At 44.0% G+C, this 13396-nt stretch overlaps 1 protein-coding gene and 1 long non-coding RNA gene across 5 annotated transcripts; one reads left to right on the top strand and one right to left on the bottom strand.

Moving 5' to 3' along the window:
• Positions 1-1650: 1650 nt before the first annotated feature.
• On the bottom strand, positions 1651-12873 carry FGFR1OP2 (FGFR1 oncogene partner 2). 3 transcript variants are annotated; one of them, XM_066319655.1, is made up of 6 exons: positions 12729-12873; positions 9746-9882; positions 8533-8650; positions 7490-7632; positions 4364-4477; positions 1651-4029 (listed from the first exon to the last, which is right to left on the bottom strand). In XM_066319655.1, exons 1-6 carry the CDS (start codon positions 12730-12732, stop codon positions 3892-3894), a joined length of 654 nt encoding a protein of 217 aa, XP_066175752.1. In that variant the 5' UTR covers positions 12733-12873; the 3' UTR covers positions 1651-3891. The 3 variants fall into 3 exon arrangements, with proteins under 3 accessions (XP_066175752.1, XP_066175755.1, XP_066175753.1); XM_066319658.1 differs by having other exon boundaries at positions 9746-9981; positions 12729-12841; XM_066319656.1 differs by having other exon boundaries at positions 9746-9984; positions 12729-12841.
• Positions 6192-10756, top strand: LOC136361617 (uncharacterized). 2 transcript variants are annotated; one of them, XR_010743661.1, is made up of 2 exons: positions 6192-6594; positions 10080-10756. It is a non-coding gene; the product is annotated as an uncharacterized lncRNA (long non-coding RNA). The 2 variants fall into 2 exon arrangements; XR_010743660.1 differs by lacking the exon at positions 10080-10756 and adding an exon at positions 7974-8188.
• Positions 12874-13396: the final 523 nt, after the last annotated feature.

Consider the following 13396-nt stretch of genomic DNA (forward strand, 5'->3'; position numbering starts at 1 on the left):
AAGGGCTTTGTGCTTCCTTGCACACTGGGAGAAGTCAACCTCAAACCAGAGCAATAAGCGCACTCATTTTGGGGGAGAGAGGGAGTGGCAGAAGAGGGGTGTGTAAAACTTCCCTGCCTGCTTCAGAACTAGATCTTCACAAGGCTGCCTCCTCAGAAAAAGCACCACTTCCAGCTTTTCCATCTCATCTGGTGTAACAACAGATTATCTAATAATATGCTCAAAATGAGCTGGATTTGATGGTTTTTTATCCTGAATGCTGAGGGTGAGGGGGAAAGCCATATGCAGGAAGCAAATAGGCACAGAGAATTGTAGGAGGCAGCTGCTGTTTGCTTAGCCAGGAATGTAATGAGTCATTTAAAAATTTGTTTATGGTGTTCCTGAATGTAGTATTGGAAAAGGGAAGGTGCTGATCACCCTGCATCCCTTGGTGTTCTGTGTTGTTTGAGCTTCCAAGAACTGACTTCTCAAAAACAGCTCTACTGCTGCTCGCTGCTGGAAGAGCCAGTCTCAGGTGGATGGATTGGGGGATTTCTGGTGCTGAGAACACTGCAGGGAAATCATTGTCTGCCATTCTTCAAAAAGGTCAACCTTTTTCACCTTGGGAAATGGAAGGAGACTGCTGGAGTTGGTGGGTTTTCCCTGTGCCTGTTCTCTGCCTGGTGCTTCTTCCTGCAATGACCAAGTGTTTCCCTCCTTGCTGAGCAGTTGGTTAAGGCAGATGTCAGGTGAGTTTTTTTCTGAATGTGGAAAACAAAGACATTCCCTAATACGAGGGCCGCACTGGCCTGCCACGTCTCGGGACAGGAACGTGGCTGCAGGCACCAGGAACTCAGTCCCTACTCCTATACAGTTCCTGTCCAGCCCCATTTGTGCTAAATGGTCCATAAGCTAAGGAATTACTTGGTGTAGTTTTGCCCCCAGCATCCACTAAAACCTGCATTTAGTTGACCTGCTGTCTTATCAGCTTGGCCAGATAACAGATGTGTGCAGCTGATTTATCACAGAAGAACTGATAAAATTGCAAAATACTTCCCCAGAGAAGCTGTGGCTGCCCCATCCCAGGCAGTGTCCAAGGCCAGGTAGGACAGGGCTTGGAGCAAGCTGGGATAGTGGAAGGTGTCCCTGCCCACACCAGGAGGTGGCACTGGATGAGCTTTGAGGTCTCACCTTCCCTCTGCCCTCCTGCTGTGAGCAGCACCAGAGGGCTCTCCTGGCCAAAGTGACTGCCAGCCCTGCCCTGGGCACTCAGATTCCAGGCTCTCCAAAAAGAACAAGCTGAAGTTTTACACACAAACAGCAGACTCAGAAATTCCTCATTTAACCAGAAAAAGTGCTTAAGGAAGCTCCTTAAGCCAATGTAAATTTCATTTAGGCATTTACACAGAGATCCCAGTACATGTAATTTTGCATGGAAACAGTGCCATTAGTTCTGTATTTTAACAATCTTCTAATGCCTCTAATGTGCTTGTTAAAAAGGCAAGACTGTTTAAAACTTTTAGCTGTACAAACCAGCCCAATTTAGTTTCAGTATGCACTCAGCTGAACAGCTGCCACACAGAACATTTTGGTTACTTTCTTTTTTATCTTGTGTTGCCAACAAGGCTCACCTCAGAGCCCGTACCTTGCCTTAGTCATGGAGACATCTAGGTTTTCAGTCAACTTTATTGATAAAATAACTTTACTGTACAGTACACAATTCTAGCCATAAATCCTTTTCAAGCCATCTGCATTAAAAAAATAACAGGTATGCAATGAAAAATAGTCACTCCACACACTGTGAAGGCTCTTTAAAATCCTAGTGATCAGGGCAGGGGAATGAAAGAGGAGACGTATCAAATGTGAAGACTAGGAGTAGATAAATTAAGTCACATTTTTTAAATTTACAAAAATAAACACTAATCAAGCATTATTTCATAATAGAGCAGCCTCAAAGTACTGCCACAGACCAAGAACCCTCTTCTGTATTTGGAAGCCAAACCAGAAGTCAGCCATGTAGCTGAATTCAGCATCAAATGGATAGAAATGCCTCTTGACACCAGTGCATGGGTGAAAAGATGCTTCTAGAAACAAGAACTTCAACAACTGAACCCAAAATTCCTTGTAAATTTGCAACAGAACACTCCAGTGAAAAAAGATGTGGCCTCTGGTAAGTCAGCAGCTTGCAAGTCACAGCAGAAATGCAAAATCTAAATTAGAGAAGCACTGGTGAGGCTGTACAGATAATATAAAAGCAGACAAGAATATTTTGTGCTTGAGCTAAAATGTTCCCCCAGAATTTCTCCTTGGCTGTTTCACAAACCTGGAAATGGCCATAACTTTTTTCCCATGCATGTGAATGTCCTCAGTGTGTTCTTAAGCCTAGCCAACGTGCTCTGCAGAGAAGCAGCAGCTTCTCCATTTCTAAAGCAGGCTGTGAGAATGTGAAGACCTGATGTACCTGTCTTTTCAGCACGTGCATTAGTTCACTTAGAACAAGCATTTACTGCCTGCTAATGCTCTTTTCTCATTTATCTCCTCTTAAAAGGACCACAGGAAGGAGCAGTAACAGAGAATAAGGGTACTGAGCTGCTCCTAAGTCAGTTCAGTGCCACTGAAAGCTCCCTCTTAGGCCTATGGAACATTTACCTCAAGCTCAGGGAAGCTGTGCTGGGGCACAGGAAGCTGTATTGAAGCTGGCACACTTGGAAGTGTTGGATGCTTAGTTCCTTCTGTGTTGTTGTCACTGAAAATCAAACTTGACTAAGTGGTGGTTGATTTCAGGATTACTCAGCTCGTGTTGCTTGGTGGGTTATTGAACAGCCAGAATGTGAAACTGTGGGTGGCAGCTGTAGTTCCACAGTCTTCTGTAGCTGACAGCTTTCACTCTGCTTAACTCACTTTAAAACCTTCCAGATAGAAGAAACAAAGAAAGAAATTTTCCTCAAAGAAAGAAGAAATTTTCCTCTGGAGAAAGGAAAATCAAGAGTATTAATTGCAGGCTGCCAACTCTGCCATGAAGCTGCTTCCTCCTTCCTCCACCCCCACTTTCTGCTGCCACTGCTTTTGTGCTTTCCAGTTGCCATTCCTCACTTAGGAAGTTTGGGCAGGCAATTGGAGAAGACAGACATGGGACTCGTGGCTTCTTACTGACAGAGAACTGAGCAGGACTTCCTCTCCTGAAGGTAAAAGCTGAGGCAGAATTGTATTGCTACCTGTGTTCCTGAGAACAACAAAGTGGGAACAGCTCTTTCTATGTTCTCACAATACAATTCAGTGCACGTATTTGAAAGAATTTTGTTTCATTTAAAAAGCCCAAACTATTAACTGACCGCATTCCTTATGTTTAAAAATTGGCCTTGTATTTGAAAGTGATACCTCAAAGCTAAACGACACAAATCCTTAAATTTTATGCTGCCTGTGTGCCCCTCCTATCAAAGAGGTTTGTTGCAAAACGAGAATGTATTAAAGCCAAAACAAAAGGAAAAAATGCTATGTGGATCATGCACAAAGCATATTCATAAGTTACTACTTTCTAAGGTGGAGATCAGACTTGAAATCTTACCTTTATTATCTAAGAGTTGCACTGAACTTTGTATGAGCAATAATTTATATAAATTACTTGAAATCTCACCTTTTATCTGTAAAATGAGTTCATATAAAAAGAATTTGCAACTCAGCAAGTGCATTAATCCATTTCCTACTGAGGTTAGATCTATGGCAATCAATTTGTCACTGAGAGTATTGCAGAATACCAGCTGAATTTATGTTACACAGTATAAAAGCCACTGAGCTGGAGTTGGATGCATTCTCTTGCTGGTGCCCTATTCAGTAACAAGTGCTTGACCAGTGCCCCCTGATGCTCCATTGGTTTTTAAGTGTGCAACTGAAGCTTGCCGATTCCCAGAGTCCTTAGCTTTTCCTCAAGCTCAGATCACTGCTTGTCACTAATCCTGACAGGGATGTGCTCTCTGATGCATCCTCCTTCTTGAGGTTCAGAAAGGATTCTCTAGAGATTTGAAGAATTTCTCTCAAGCCTCTGTTTTCTTGCTAAAAACAGAGAGAAAAAACCACATTAATAGAAGTCCAGAAAGAAATCGGGGTAACTGTTAAAGCCTCCCCTCCAAATTAATGCCTAAGGAGTAGAACACTGATTTGAAATCAGTGCTGTGTTGTCTTCTCCAAGGGAGCATGTGAGGTTTCTGACCCTTCTGCTCTCTTAGATGGGCTTGAAGCATCTCCTCCTTGACATCAAGCTGTAGTGGTGCTTCCCCTGCTCCAGGCAAGGCAAGGGTAACACAACAGCAGTGAGTGACTGGGGCAGTAACTGCATAAAACACCTTTACTCCCTTTACTGCCTATGCCTCTGCAGCTTTCTCCTCACCTCGAGCTGGGTGATGCGCTCCTGCTCTTTGCAGCCGTGCCTTTCATCCGCCTCAATGGCTTTCCTCATCACGGCTGCCATCTCTGTAATCTGGTCCACGTGCACTTGCAGCTCCTGAGATACAATATACAGTAATGTCTTATTATTAAAAAAAACCAAAGTATTAAATGTGGTTTAGATGCTGTGACATTTTTAATCACAGACCTCACTTTTGGAAAACAAATTCTCTCTAACTTTACAGTGTGGGCAGCCACAGTGTCCTGTTTATTTAAATAAACCTGGTTTGTCCCACAGTGATCCCTCATTGGAATTTGATAGAAGCTCAACCAACTGTGATCCCTTGCCTCCAAATGGCTGCAAGTTGGTGCTGTGCTTGCCCTGACCAGGCCCTCCTGTGTAGCAGGAACTGATGTGTGTTATTTTGGCTATGCAGAACTGCTCCACTCCTGTGAGAACAGCAGGGAAAGCCACATTCTTTCCAGGTGTTTGAAACCTGATCTCCAGTACCCGCCCATGGACAGGCATTTCTCTCTAAAAGGGAGCAGATGCAGTGGTCATCCTTTCTATGTCACATATTACAAAACTCAAACCCATCCTCCACACTCTATTTTAGATACTTTTGCTTGAATCCACCTCCAATTCCAGCTTATCTGGGTTCTGGACTTCAGAGGTTCAAGAAGAAGGGTCAATGCTGCCTTTGTCCACAATGCTACAGGAGGAGCCTGTGCCCCTCTGGCACTCGCTGCTGCTCAGTTAAGCCAGACAGTTTAAAGGTATTTCCAACAGCTTCCATTTTTCACCTTGTCTTTTATACCAGCTCTGCTGTGATGCCAGTCTAGTTGTGCCTGAACTGGCCTTTGGACAAAATTCACAATATCTATTGGCCTGTACCAGGAAAAGCAGGACAGGAGGGCTGAAATGAAGGACAGCAGAGACTGAAGTTAAATCCCACTTTTAAATGATGAATTTAAAATTGGGAGATCCATATAGCTGGCAGACGATCACCTGATCACCTTGCCTTTAAACTACCACCAAGAACTGCCTCAGTTGGAATCATAAACTTATCTGACCAAAACAAATACCCTTTACTGTGATATACATTGGCCCTTTCCAATTGGCCAATTCCAATTGCCCAAGCTATAATTTAGCAGTTGTTCAATGCTCACTCTCTATGTGAGGGGGTGGGGAAAAAACTTGCAGTAAATCTTTATTTTCTTCTCAGTTTCCAGTGCAGTGCAGGTGATGACATGAAACTTTTTTTTTTTTTTTTTTAAAGAACTCCCAAATTTAGCTTGACAGGAAGCCGTGGTCAGGCAAGGATGCACCCCTTGAGAATGCCTGGGTAGGAGCTGTGGGTTTCAGATATATTGCTGTCCTTCCTGCTTCCTGCTTTCACAGCTCCTGTGGGCTCTGGATCAATACACTTTGGGCCTGTTCCACGGTCACTGATGGTAGGTCAGATCCTAACACAAAGCTGGAAGGCACATGTGGAAAACTTAGATAGGGTAAAACCAAAGAGTGCAATGACAGTGAAAGCCTCTGTGTATCTCTCCCTTTTGTACATATTGGGGTTTTTCTCTCCAAAGAGATAAACAACAAAAAGGGCCACACCCATTTCAGGGCCTTGTTTCAGCTGAGCAAATTCAAGCAGCACCCCCAGATCAGGGTCACTGCTACCAACACACCCTTTTCTCTTGTATGTAACACTATCAAAAGACATTGTTGTGCTATTTAAAGGAAAGTGCTTCTTCATCTGCAGCAATCAATGTTCTTGTAATAATCTGTAAACAGGCACCAAAATAACAGCTGGCACTCAGGGAAACAGCATTACTGGGAACAGGGAGCTTAACTCCTTGGGTATAATGGACTGTTTACTTAACAAGACAGCAGTAGTTAAAAAGTGCTTCAGCCTTGTTCAATCTTCCTGAGTAAGAAACTTGAGCTAGAGAATAAATAATGAAATTCCAGAAATCCTATGTGTCAGGGTAAGGGTGATAAATCTTTTTCATCAGGCATTCATGAAGGAAAATGTTTAACAAAAATGTTGAAGCCTGTATCTCCTGTTCCAATTACATTGTGAGATGTTATTTTTTCTTTTTTGTTTCTTTTTCCTGCTTTTCCATTGAAGTGCTCCCAAATGAACTATCACAGCCCATTTCAGGATGGATTTATTTTTACCCTCTTGTGTTGGTTCTCCTGAAGCTGAAGCAGATGCTATACCACATTCTGAGGTAACTTCTGTTGAAAATTATCTATATCTGTCTTTTTTCAAGATTTTATGTTAAAGGTACAGTTCCAATCAAATAATTTTTTCAATACCAATGGCACTAATTACACACATAGGATGTTGTAAGTAGGCAAGAAAGAATTAGAGAATTTGATTCTGTTTTCCCAGTAAGCAGACTCTAACTTTGCTTTGCAAACTTAAGTTAGCTGAGGGCAAAGATTATTAACACTTAAACTTGTTTGTCTACACAGCTGCATTGCTCTAATGATTGTTACTTTTTTAATGTAATTTAATACTTTGCTAGAAAGCTCCTGTTTAGATCTGTTAGTGACCCAGAATAATGAATTCCCCCAAAATTTAAAAGTCTTTTTGACTCTTGAATAACTGAACACATACTTGTGTTTTCTGCTTCATCCAGTTATTCAAGAGTCAAAAGAACTTCTAATTTTTAAGATTTATTTACAATATTTAGGGGAAAAATATTTGAATATTATATTTTAAAAGCTTGTTCCTCCTACTCTCCCTAAGCACAGGTTTATTAATTATTTACTAGTGTCACAAGCATAAGTTAAAGCTAGTCTTAAAGTCTGGCTACTACTAACCTCAGGCAGTGTAACAGGGCAGCTGCCTTAAAGACTCAAGTGAAACTAAAGTAAGTTAGGCAAATGCAGTAATGAAATGTTACCTATTGAAAGTTTTAATAAATGAGAAGCTGGTAAGGTTGACTTACTCAACTGATAGTTTCCTGTTCATGTTGCATGGAGTGGATTTTAAAAATTACAGTTTTTAATTAGTAGTACAATAGAACAAAAATTGACACAAAGTGAGCTTTTAATTGATCCACTGCAAACTAAGGTGTTAACTAAAAACAAAGCAAGGAACCTCAATGAAGCTATTACCTTGGAATGTTGCTCTTTTAACGTCATTATTATACTTGGATCATCCTTTTTGCTCGCCATAAGCAACCTAAACATCTGCTCTCTGTACTTGCTCATGATGAGCTCCAGAGCAGACTGGTGCTCTTCCAGAGATGTGCGCAGTTCTGCCAACAGAATTTAAAATTTTAAAATTAAAAAGTTAAGAGTTTAACACAGGGAACCAAATCAAAATGCACAAGTATTTCAGCTTGAGAAAACCAAAGTGAGTCTGTACTTGAGTGTGCCCACTGCCTGCACCATGAAATCTACACAGGCTCTGCAGATGGCTGTAATGGTGATCAGCCTGGGACAATTCCTGTCAGGAACAAGCGGTCTTTTGTTAGTGTGACTTCTTGTTCAGTCCCTGTGGCTGACAAAAGCCATCTGGAGTGTGGCTGAGCAGCTTTGCCCCAGCCATACTGTACAAAAGGCAGGAAGGAGTTCACAGATCTGTTTTAATCTGCAGCTTGGTAAAACCAGAGTCAAAAAATGCTTCTGTTCAAAACACACTGAGTCAAAGGATAAATAAGCCCCGAGATAAGGCAAGACTCATGTGAATTGAGATCACGGAATCCTTTGCTGAAAGGAACTGCTATAATACCTACGCCTTTCCTGGAGGAACAGTGCATTCCAAGTGTACAGAATTCCAGAAGGAATTATATTTCTCTACTTACACTGTAACTTAGCCTGACTGCTCCTGTTATTTTCAGCAGTGGTTAAACACTGCACCAGGAAGATCTCTATCTTGCAGAATTAAGTTTTATTTATCTCCTCACGTGTGCTGGACATTAGATAAGTATTGAAAAATGTCACTTTTCCCAAATTTCTCTTTTTGTTCATCAGTCCCAGAGGTTGGACTTTGGGACTCTTGAATTGCATTATGATCAGTTAAACTGATAAACTGAAATTTGAAAAAAAAAAAAATCTTCTATTGCTATGTTTTGAAAAAAGATCAGTGGTAAAAGTCTCACTATTTCCAGTGGTACAGGCTGAAGCCTGAAAAGGATAGAATATTCATATCTTACCTTTGTTTTCCTGTTGCAATTCCCTAATTTGTCTGTTTTCCTGCTGGATACCCATTACTAGAGTAGACCGAGGGCGATGTCTTGCTACTTCATTGAGCTCTTGGATTTCTTCCTGGTACTGGTTGTTACAAAAACAAACCAACAAGGCACAGCATATTTGATTAACCAAAGACAGGTATTACTCAGCAGGTCACAAAGCACAAGTTCTACTGTCACTCACGGTCTGTAACCAGGAAGACAATGCTTGCTTTTTAATAATAATATCAAGCACACACCAGAAGGTGTGGCAGACATCCTGTCCTTCAGAGACACAGAAACATCGCATTTGTTTTTAAACAAGTCTCACACCTTAGATGTGTGTAGTGGATGCTCTTTAACCTTCAGTTAATGCAGGCCAAGTTCACATCATGTAATTTAAAACTCATAGAGATGTGGTGAAGACAAACCATGAGGTATTAACCCCTTGACATTTACTGTGGCTTCCCAAAACCTTAAACCACAAGGCTGTGTGGCTACAAGTCACTCGGGCCCAAGTCAATGGACCCTGACTCCCAGCAGATGGGGAAACGTAATACTCTTGATCTGAAGCCATGAAACCTCTGCATGACTAGTTTTACAGGGCTGAATTGCATGCAGGGTTTTATTATTTTATAGGCCCATTAACATATCTTGGGTTCATTAGAGTGACAGGATGAACTCCCATATGGAGAGTCACAAGACATCTTTACGTTTTCCCTGGAGTTGTCTTGTGAAAGTCGCACTCAATCTAACAACATGCCTTGAGCAGCTTAACATCAAAATAGAAATGAGGACAAAAAAGCCTCAGAAGCTATTTGGAAATGAAAGGAAACAGTGCAAAGATAAGTATTTTGTACAGAAGAAAACATGTCAGAGCTTCTGTATGATTAAATGGGCATGCTGAAATTAATAAAAATGTGTAGTATTGCACTGGAGAACAAAGCAAGAGACACTACAGAGTGGTTTGTACGATACAAGCCCATTTCTACCCGTCTTCTTCAAATAAATGCCTGTTTTCAATATTTTAACTGGAGTAACTGCGAAAATGTTTTCGCAAACTATATAAATAAGCTATTTCTGGTTGAGAGCCACACCTCTATAAAAACACCAAGTCTGCACTATAGGCTTAACCCAACCCCATGCTCATTCTGCGCCGCACAGAAGCACCCAGGGGCAGGCAGGCTGGAGAGCAGACCTGTTTCATGGCTTCCATCCTCTTGTTGAGCGCCGTGGTCTGTTCGATGAGCGCCTCGGCCGCGCTGTCGTGCTCCCGCAGCCGCTCCACCAGCGCCTTGGCGTCGGCCAGCGCCTTCTCGATGGTGCAGCTCATCTCTGGACGTGACAAAGGCAGCCTTGGCACCGCAGCCCAGCACAGCTACCTGGGCTCAGAGGCCAGGGCCCTGGGCACGGCAAAGCTGCGCACTGCACCTGCTTCTGCCACAGCGACACACAAAGTAAAAGAATGTTACATCAACTCCTGCTTTTTAATGCTGCTTTTAAAAGATTATTCTACTGTGTCCTCCTAACAGATATACTGCAGGGTAACTGAGGTATAAATCCAGCATGAAAGACAATGCTGAAGGATTACAGTGGCCTGGAAGATTCTGATGACTTAAATCAGCAGAGAAGGAGCAGCTCAAACTGACAGGGTAGAGAAAATTGCTCAGGGAAAGTTCAGAAGATGAAAGGCTCATGTTTTGTTTATGTCCACAAGTGAACATGAACATCACTGCATGGAATGGCGCTGTGACATTTTCAACAGCAACTCAGCTAATGAAAAGAACCAACTGCACCCTTAAAACATCAGCCTTCTAACTGCAGCACTTGTTTACAGGAATTATTGATTGCCAGAACTGCAGAACTTGCAAAATGCTTGTGCCTATTGCCAACACTACTGGCCTTTACACTGCATTTTTTCATATTCGTGCTTGGTAGGTTAAGTTCCAAGACCAAGATTTTCAGCCTATGTTTTTATTTTCTTTTAAGGAACCTTAAACTTACTCGACTGAAAAGGAAATCTATTTAAACTCCTTGAACACTCTTCAGCAATCAAACAGCAGGGATAGAGGTTTATAAGAGTTATGGGACTTGTTGATATCAGGCTTAATATTTGGTATAGGAAATGTTCTAAGGCACAGAAAGAATCAACTAAATCCATTTCTTAGCCAGGCTGTTTGCAAAAGTAAAGATTCTTGTAAGCATTAAAGATTATTGCATCTCTCTTCAGTTACATGAAAAAAATCACTTCAGGTTGATTTTCTAACTTTCTCAGGCACCTTTACGAATCATAGCTGAGGATCTTTAAGCCAAGCTTAAAGAAATCCTCAAATTTGCCTCAACTGACCCTTTTTCCCTATCCCAGGCAAGCAGCAGGCTTGCCTTTCAAACATGAGGCATTTTACCTGTGTTTTCTGGGATTCAAAAGCAGAAGCATTTTGGCATGTGTAGGTTTCCTGTTTATCAGAGTTTGCATTTAACTTTCCATATGGTGTATTTGAGATAATCCAGGTCTCCAGCAGACTGCTGTGCTATCACAGGTGGTTAATTTATTCACCCTGACTCAGCAGTTGCAGATCTATCAAACACAACATGGAAAGGAATCAGACTGCACTCTTTTTAGAGATCTGCTTTTCTTGCTCCTCCCTCCAGTCAGATCTCCTGCAGAAATGTCCCAGACAAAAGATGACCTTCCACACTAACTGGCTGAACTGCTGCAGACACTGAGTGAAATCCATGTTGCTGCTGAAGAGCAGCCTTTAACTCAGCTCACAGTCCAGGAATTCTCTGGCCAGTATAAACAAAGCCTCTGAGGCCTCTCCATGAGCTTGGAATACATTTGGCATTCAGGCTACAATGCACTTAACACCTCTGATACCTTGTCTGCATCCATATAAATTTTTAAACAGTGTATGTTTAATATAGGCACTTTCTCATTTTTGCCCCAGCCCAGCCATGGAAGAGAAAAAGTTTGTTTGTGGCAAAGCCACTGATGTTTCTTTTCCCAGGGAATGTGCTGGGAAAGATGTGTGGAAATGCAGCCCCACAGAATCTGCAGTCACTGTCCCCTGTCAGGCCAGGGCCCAGCTCCAGTTTTCAGGCAGCATTTGTGCCTCAAAAAGCAGAATCACTGTTTGTATCTTGAAAATTCACAGTGACCTCAAATCCTGACTACGATACCTTTTGGGCAAGACACTGGTCCTAATCCTTGAAACTTAAAATACTCTCTGGCTGCCTGTGAAAAACAAAACCTTTGCCTGATCCTGAAACTGTGCTAAACCTGTGAGTTAGCCTGGCCATTTAGGGGTTGGGAAAAAAAGACCCAGTTAATCAAATATAATTGATAAAAGCAAATTCTTATCATGTATTATTTCTTATGAGCATGATTATGGGAGCTGAAGTTAATGATTCCTGAGCCCTGCCCTACCAGAGATGTGCAGTTGCACAGATGCTCGTTAGTGCAACCTTGTCAACAGGTAGCAGAGCACCAGCTCACCCCAGCAACACTCCTACCACACGCTGTCACTTCCTGCTATTTGCTAATGCCTTTCATTACCAAATTAAACACCACAGAATAAAGATCTCTGTGCGACCACCGCCTTCTCCTAACTTTCTTCCTCTTTCCTTTTTTTTATCCTTACTAGAAGCCACTTTTTCCCACGGCTTGTGGGTTTTGTTACCACGGAGACCAGTCGGGCAGCGCTGAACCAGAATGCAATTTCCAAGGAATTCCAAGGAATTTAGCCTGGTGCAAAGGTCCCGGCGTGACAGGAGCATCCCGGGGGTGTCACCGCCGCACTCCCGGTATGACAGGAGCACCCCGAGGATGCCACCGCCGCACTCCCGGCGTGGCACATCCCGGGGTGTGCCCTCCGCACTCCGGTGTGACAGCGGCGTCCCGGGGGCTGTCACTGGGGGAGCGTCGCCTCCTGTCCCCAAAACGCGGCGCCCCGCAGCGCTGAGCGGCGACACCGGCGTGAGCCGATACACGTGAGGGGGCCCTAGCCCGCCCCGGCCCGCGGGTCTGAGGCGGTGGCGAGGGGTGTTCTCCTCCTTCACGCCCCTCAGGGCGCTCCGGCCCTGGGGCGTCCCAATGCAAGACTGACCGCGCTCCCGATCGCCCGGCGGCGACTACAGCGGCAACCACCCGCCGTGTCCCCGAACCCCTCCACGGAACTTACTCATGCCCGGGGCTCCGGCCGCGCCGGGGGTGAGCCCGGACCGGTCCCGACCGATGTCAAATGGCGGCGTGAGGGGCGGGCGGCGCGTCCCGTCCCCGCCAGGGGGCGCCGTGGGGCGGGGGCGGCACCGGCCGCGCGCCGGTCTCGCGAGAGGTTGCCCCTCCGCGGCCACCGGCCCCAGATCTCGCGAGACGTCGCCCCGCCCTCCTACAGATACCGAGTCCTGTAGGTCTGAGCAGGGCTTTGAGCCAAACCTCGGGGTTTGTGTTACATTGTACATCAGCAGCTTTAGCGGACGCTTAGATTAAGCAATTGCATTGTGAATAGATTTAGATTGGGTATAAGGAAGAAATTGTTCCCTGTGAGGGTGGTGAGGCCCTGGCACAGGTTGCCCAGACCACCTGTGGCTGCCCCATCCCTGGCAGTGTCCAAGACCAGGCTGGATGGGGCTCTGAGCAGCCTGAGATAGCGGAAGGTGTCCCTGCCCATGGCAGGAGGGAAGGAACTGGATGGGCTAATAGGGTTATTCCCAGGCCAGGGCATCGTGCGGTTCTCTGATCGTATGCTCGTCTCATCTTTCAAGAAAAAACGGAGACAATTCCAAAATGACTGGGCTGTGTTGCTGAGAGCCGTCACGAGATGGCAGGGTGAAAGTTAATGCCGGCGGT

The sequence above is a fragment of the Sylvia atricapilla genome, chromosome 5 (genome assembly GCF_009819655.1).
Source record: "Sylvia atricapilla isolate bSylAtr1 chromosome 5, bSylAtr1.pri, whole genome shotgun sequence".
Classification (NCBI taxonomy): domain Eukaryota; kingdom Metazoa; phylum Chordata; class Aves; order Passeriformes; family Sylviidae; genus Sylvia; species Sylvia atricapilla.

What these genes read in the sequence shown, in the direction of transcription:
- FGFR1OP2 (XM_066319655.1), bottom strand. An exon ending in ATTGCAACAGGAAAACAAAG is followed by an intron (nt 7,633 to 8,532) that starts GTAAGATATGAA and finishes TTCTGTTGGCAG; the next exon opens with AACTGCGCACATCTCTGGAA. An exon ending in TAAAAGAGCAACATTCCAAG is followed by an intron (nt 4,478 to 7,489) that starts GTAATAGCTTCA and finishes ATTGTATCTCAG; the next exon opens with GAGCTGCAAGTGCACGTGGA.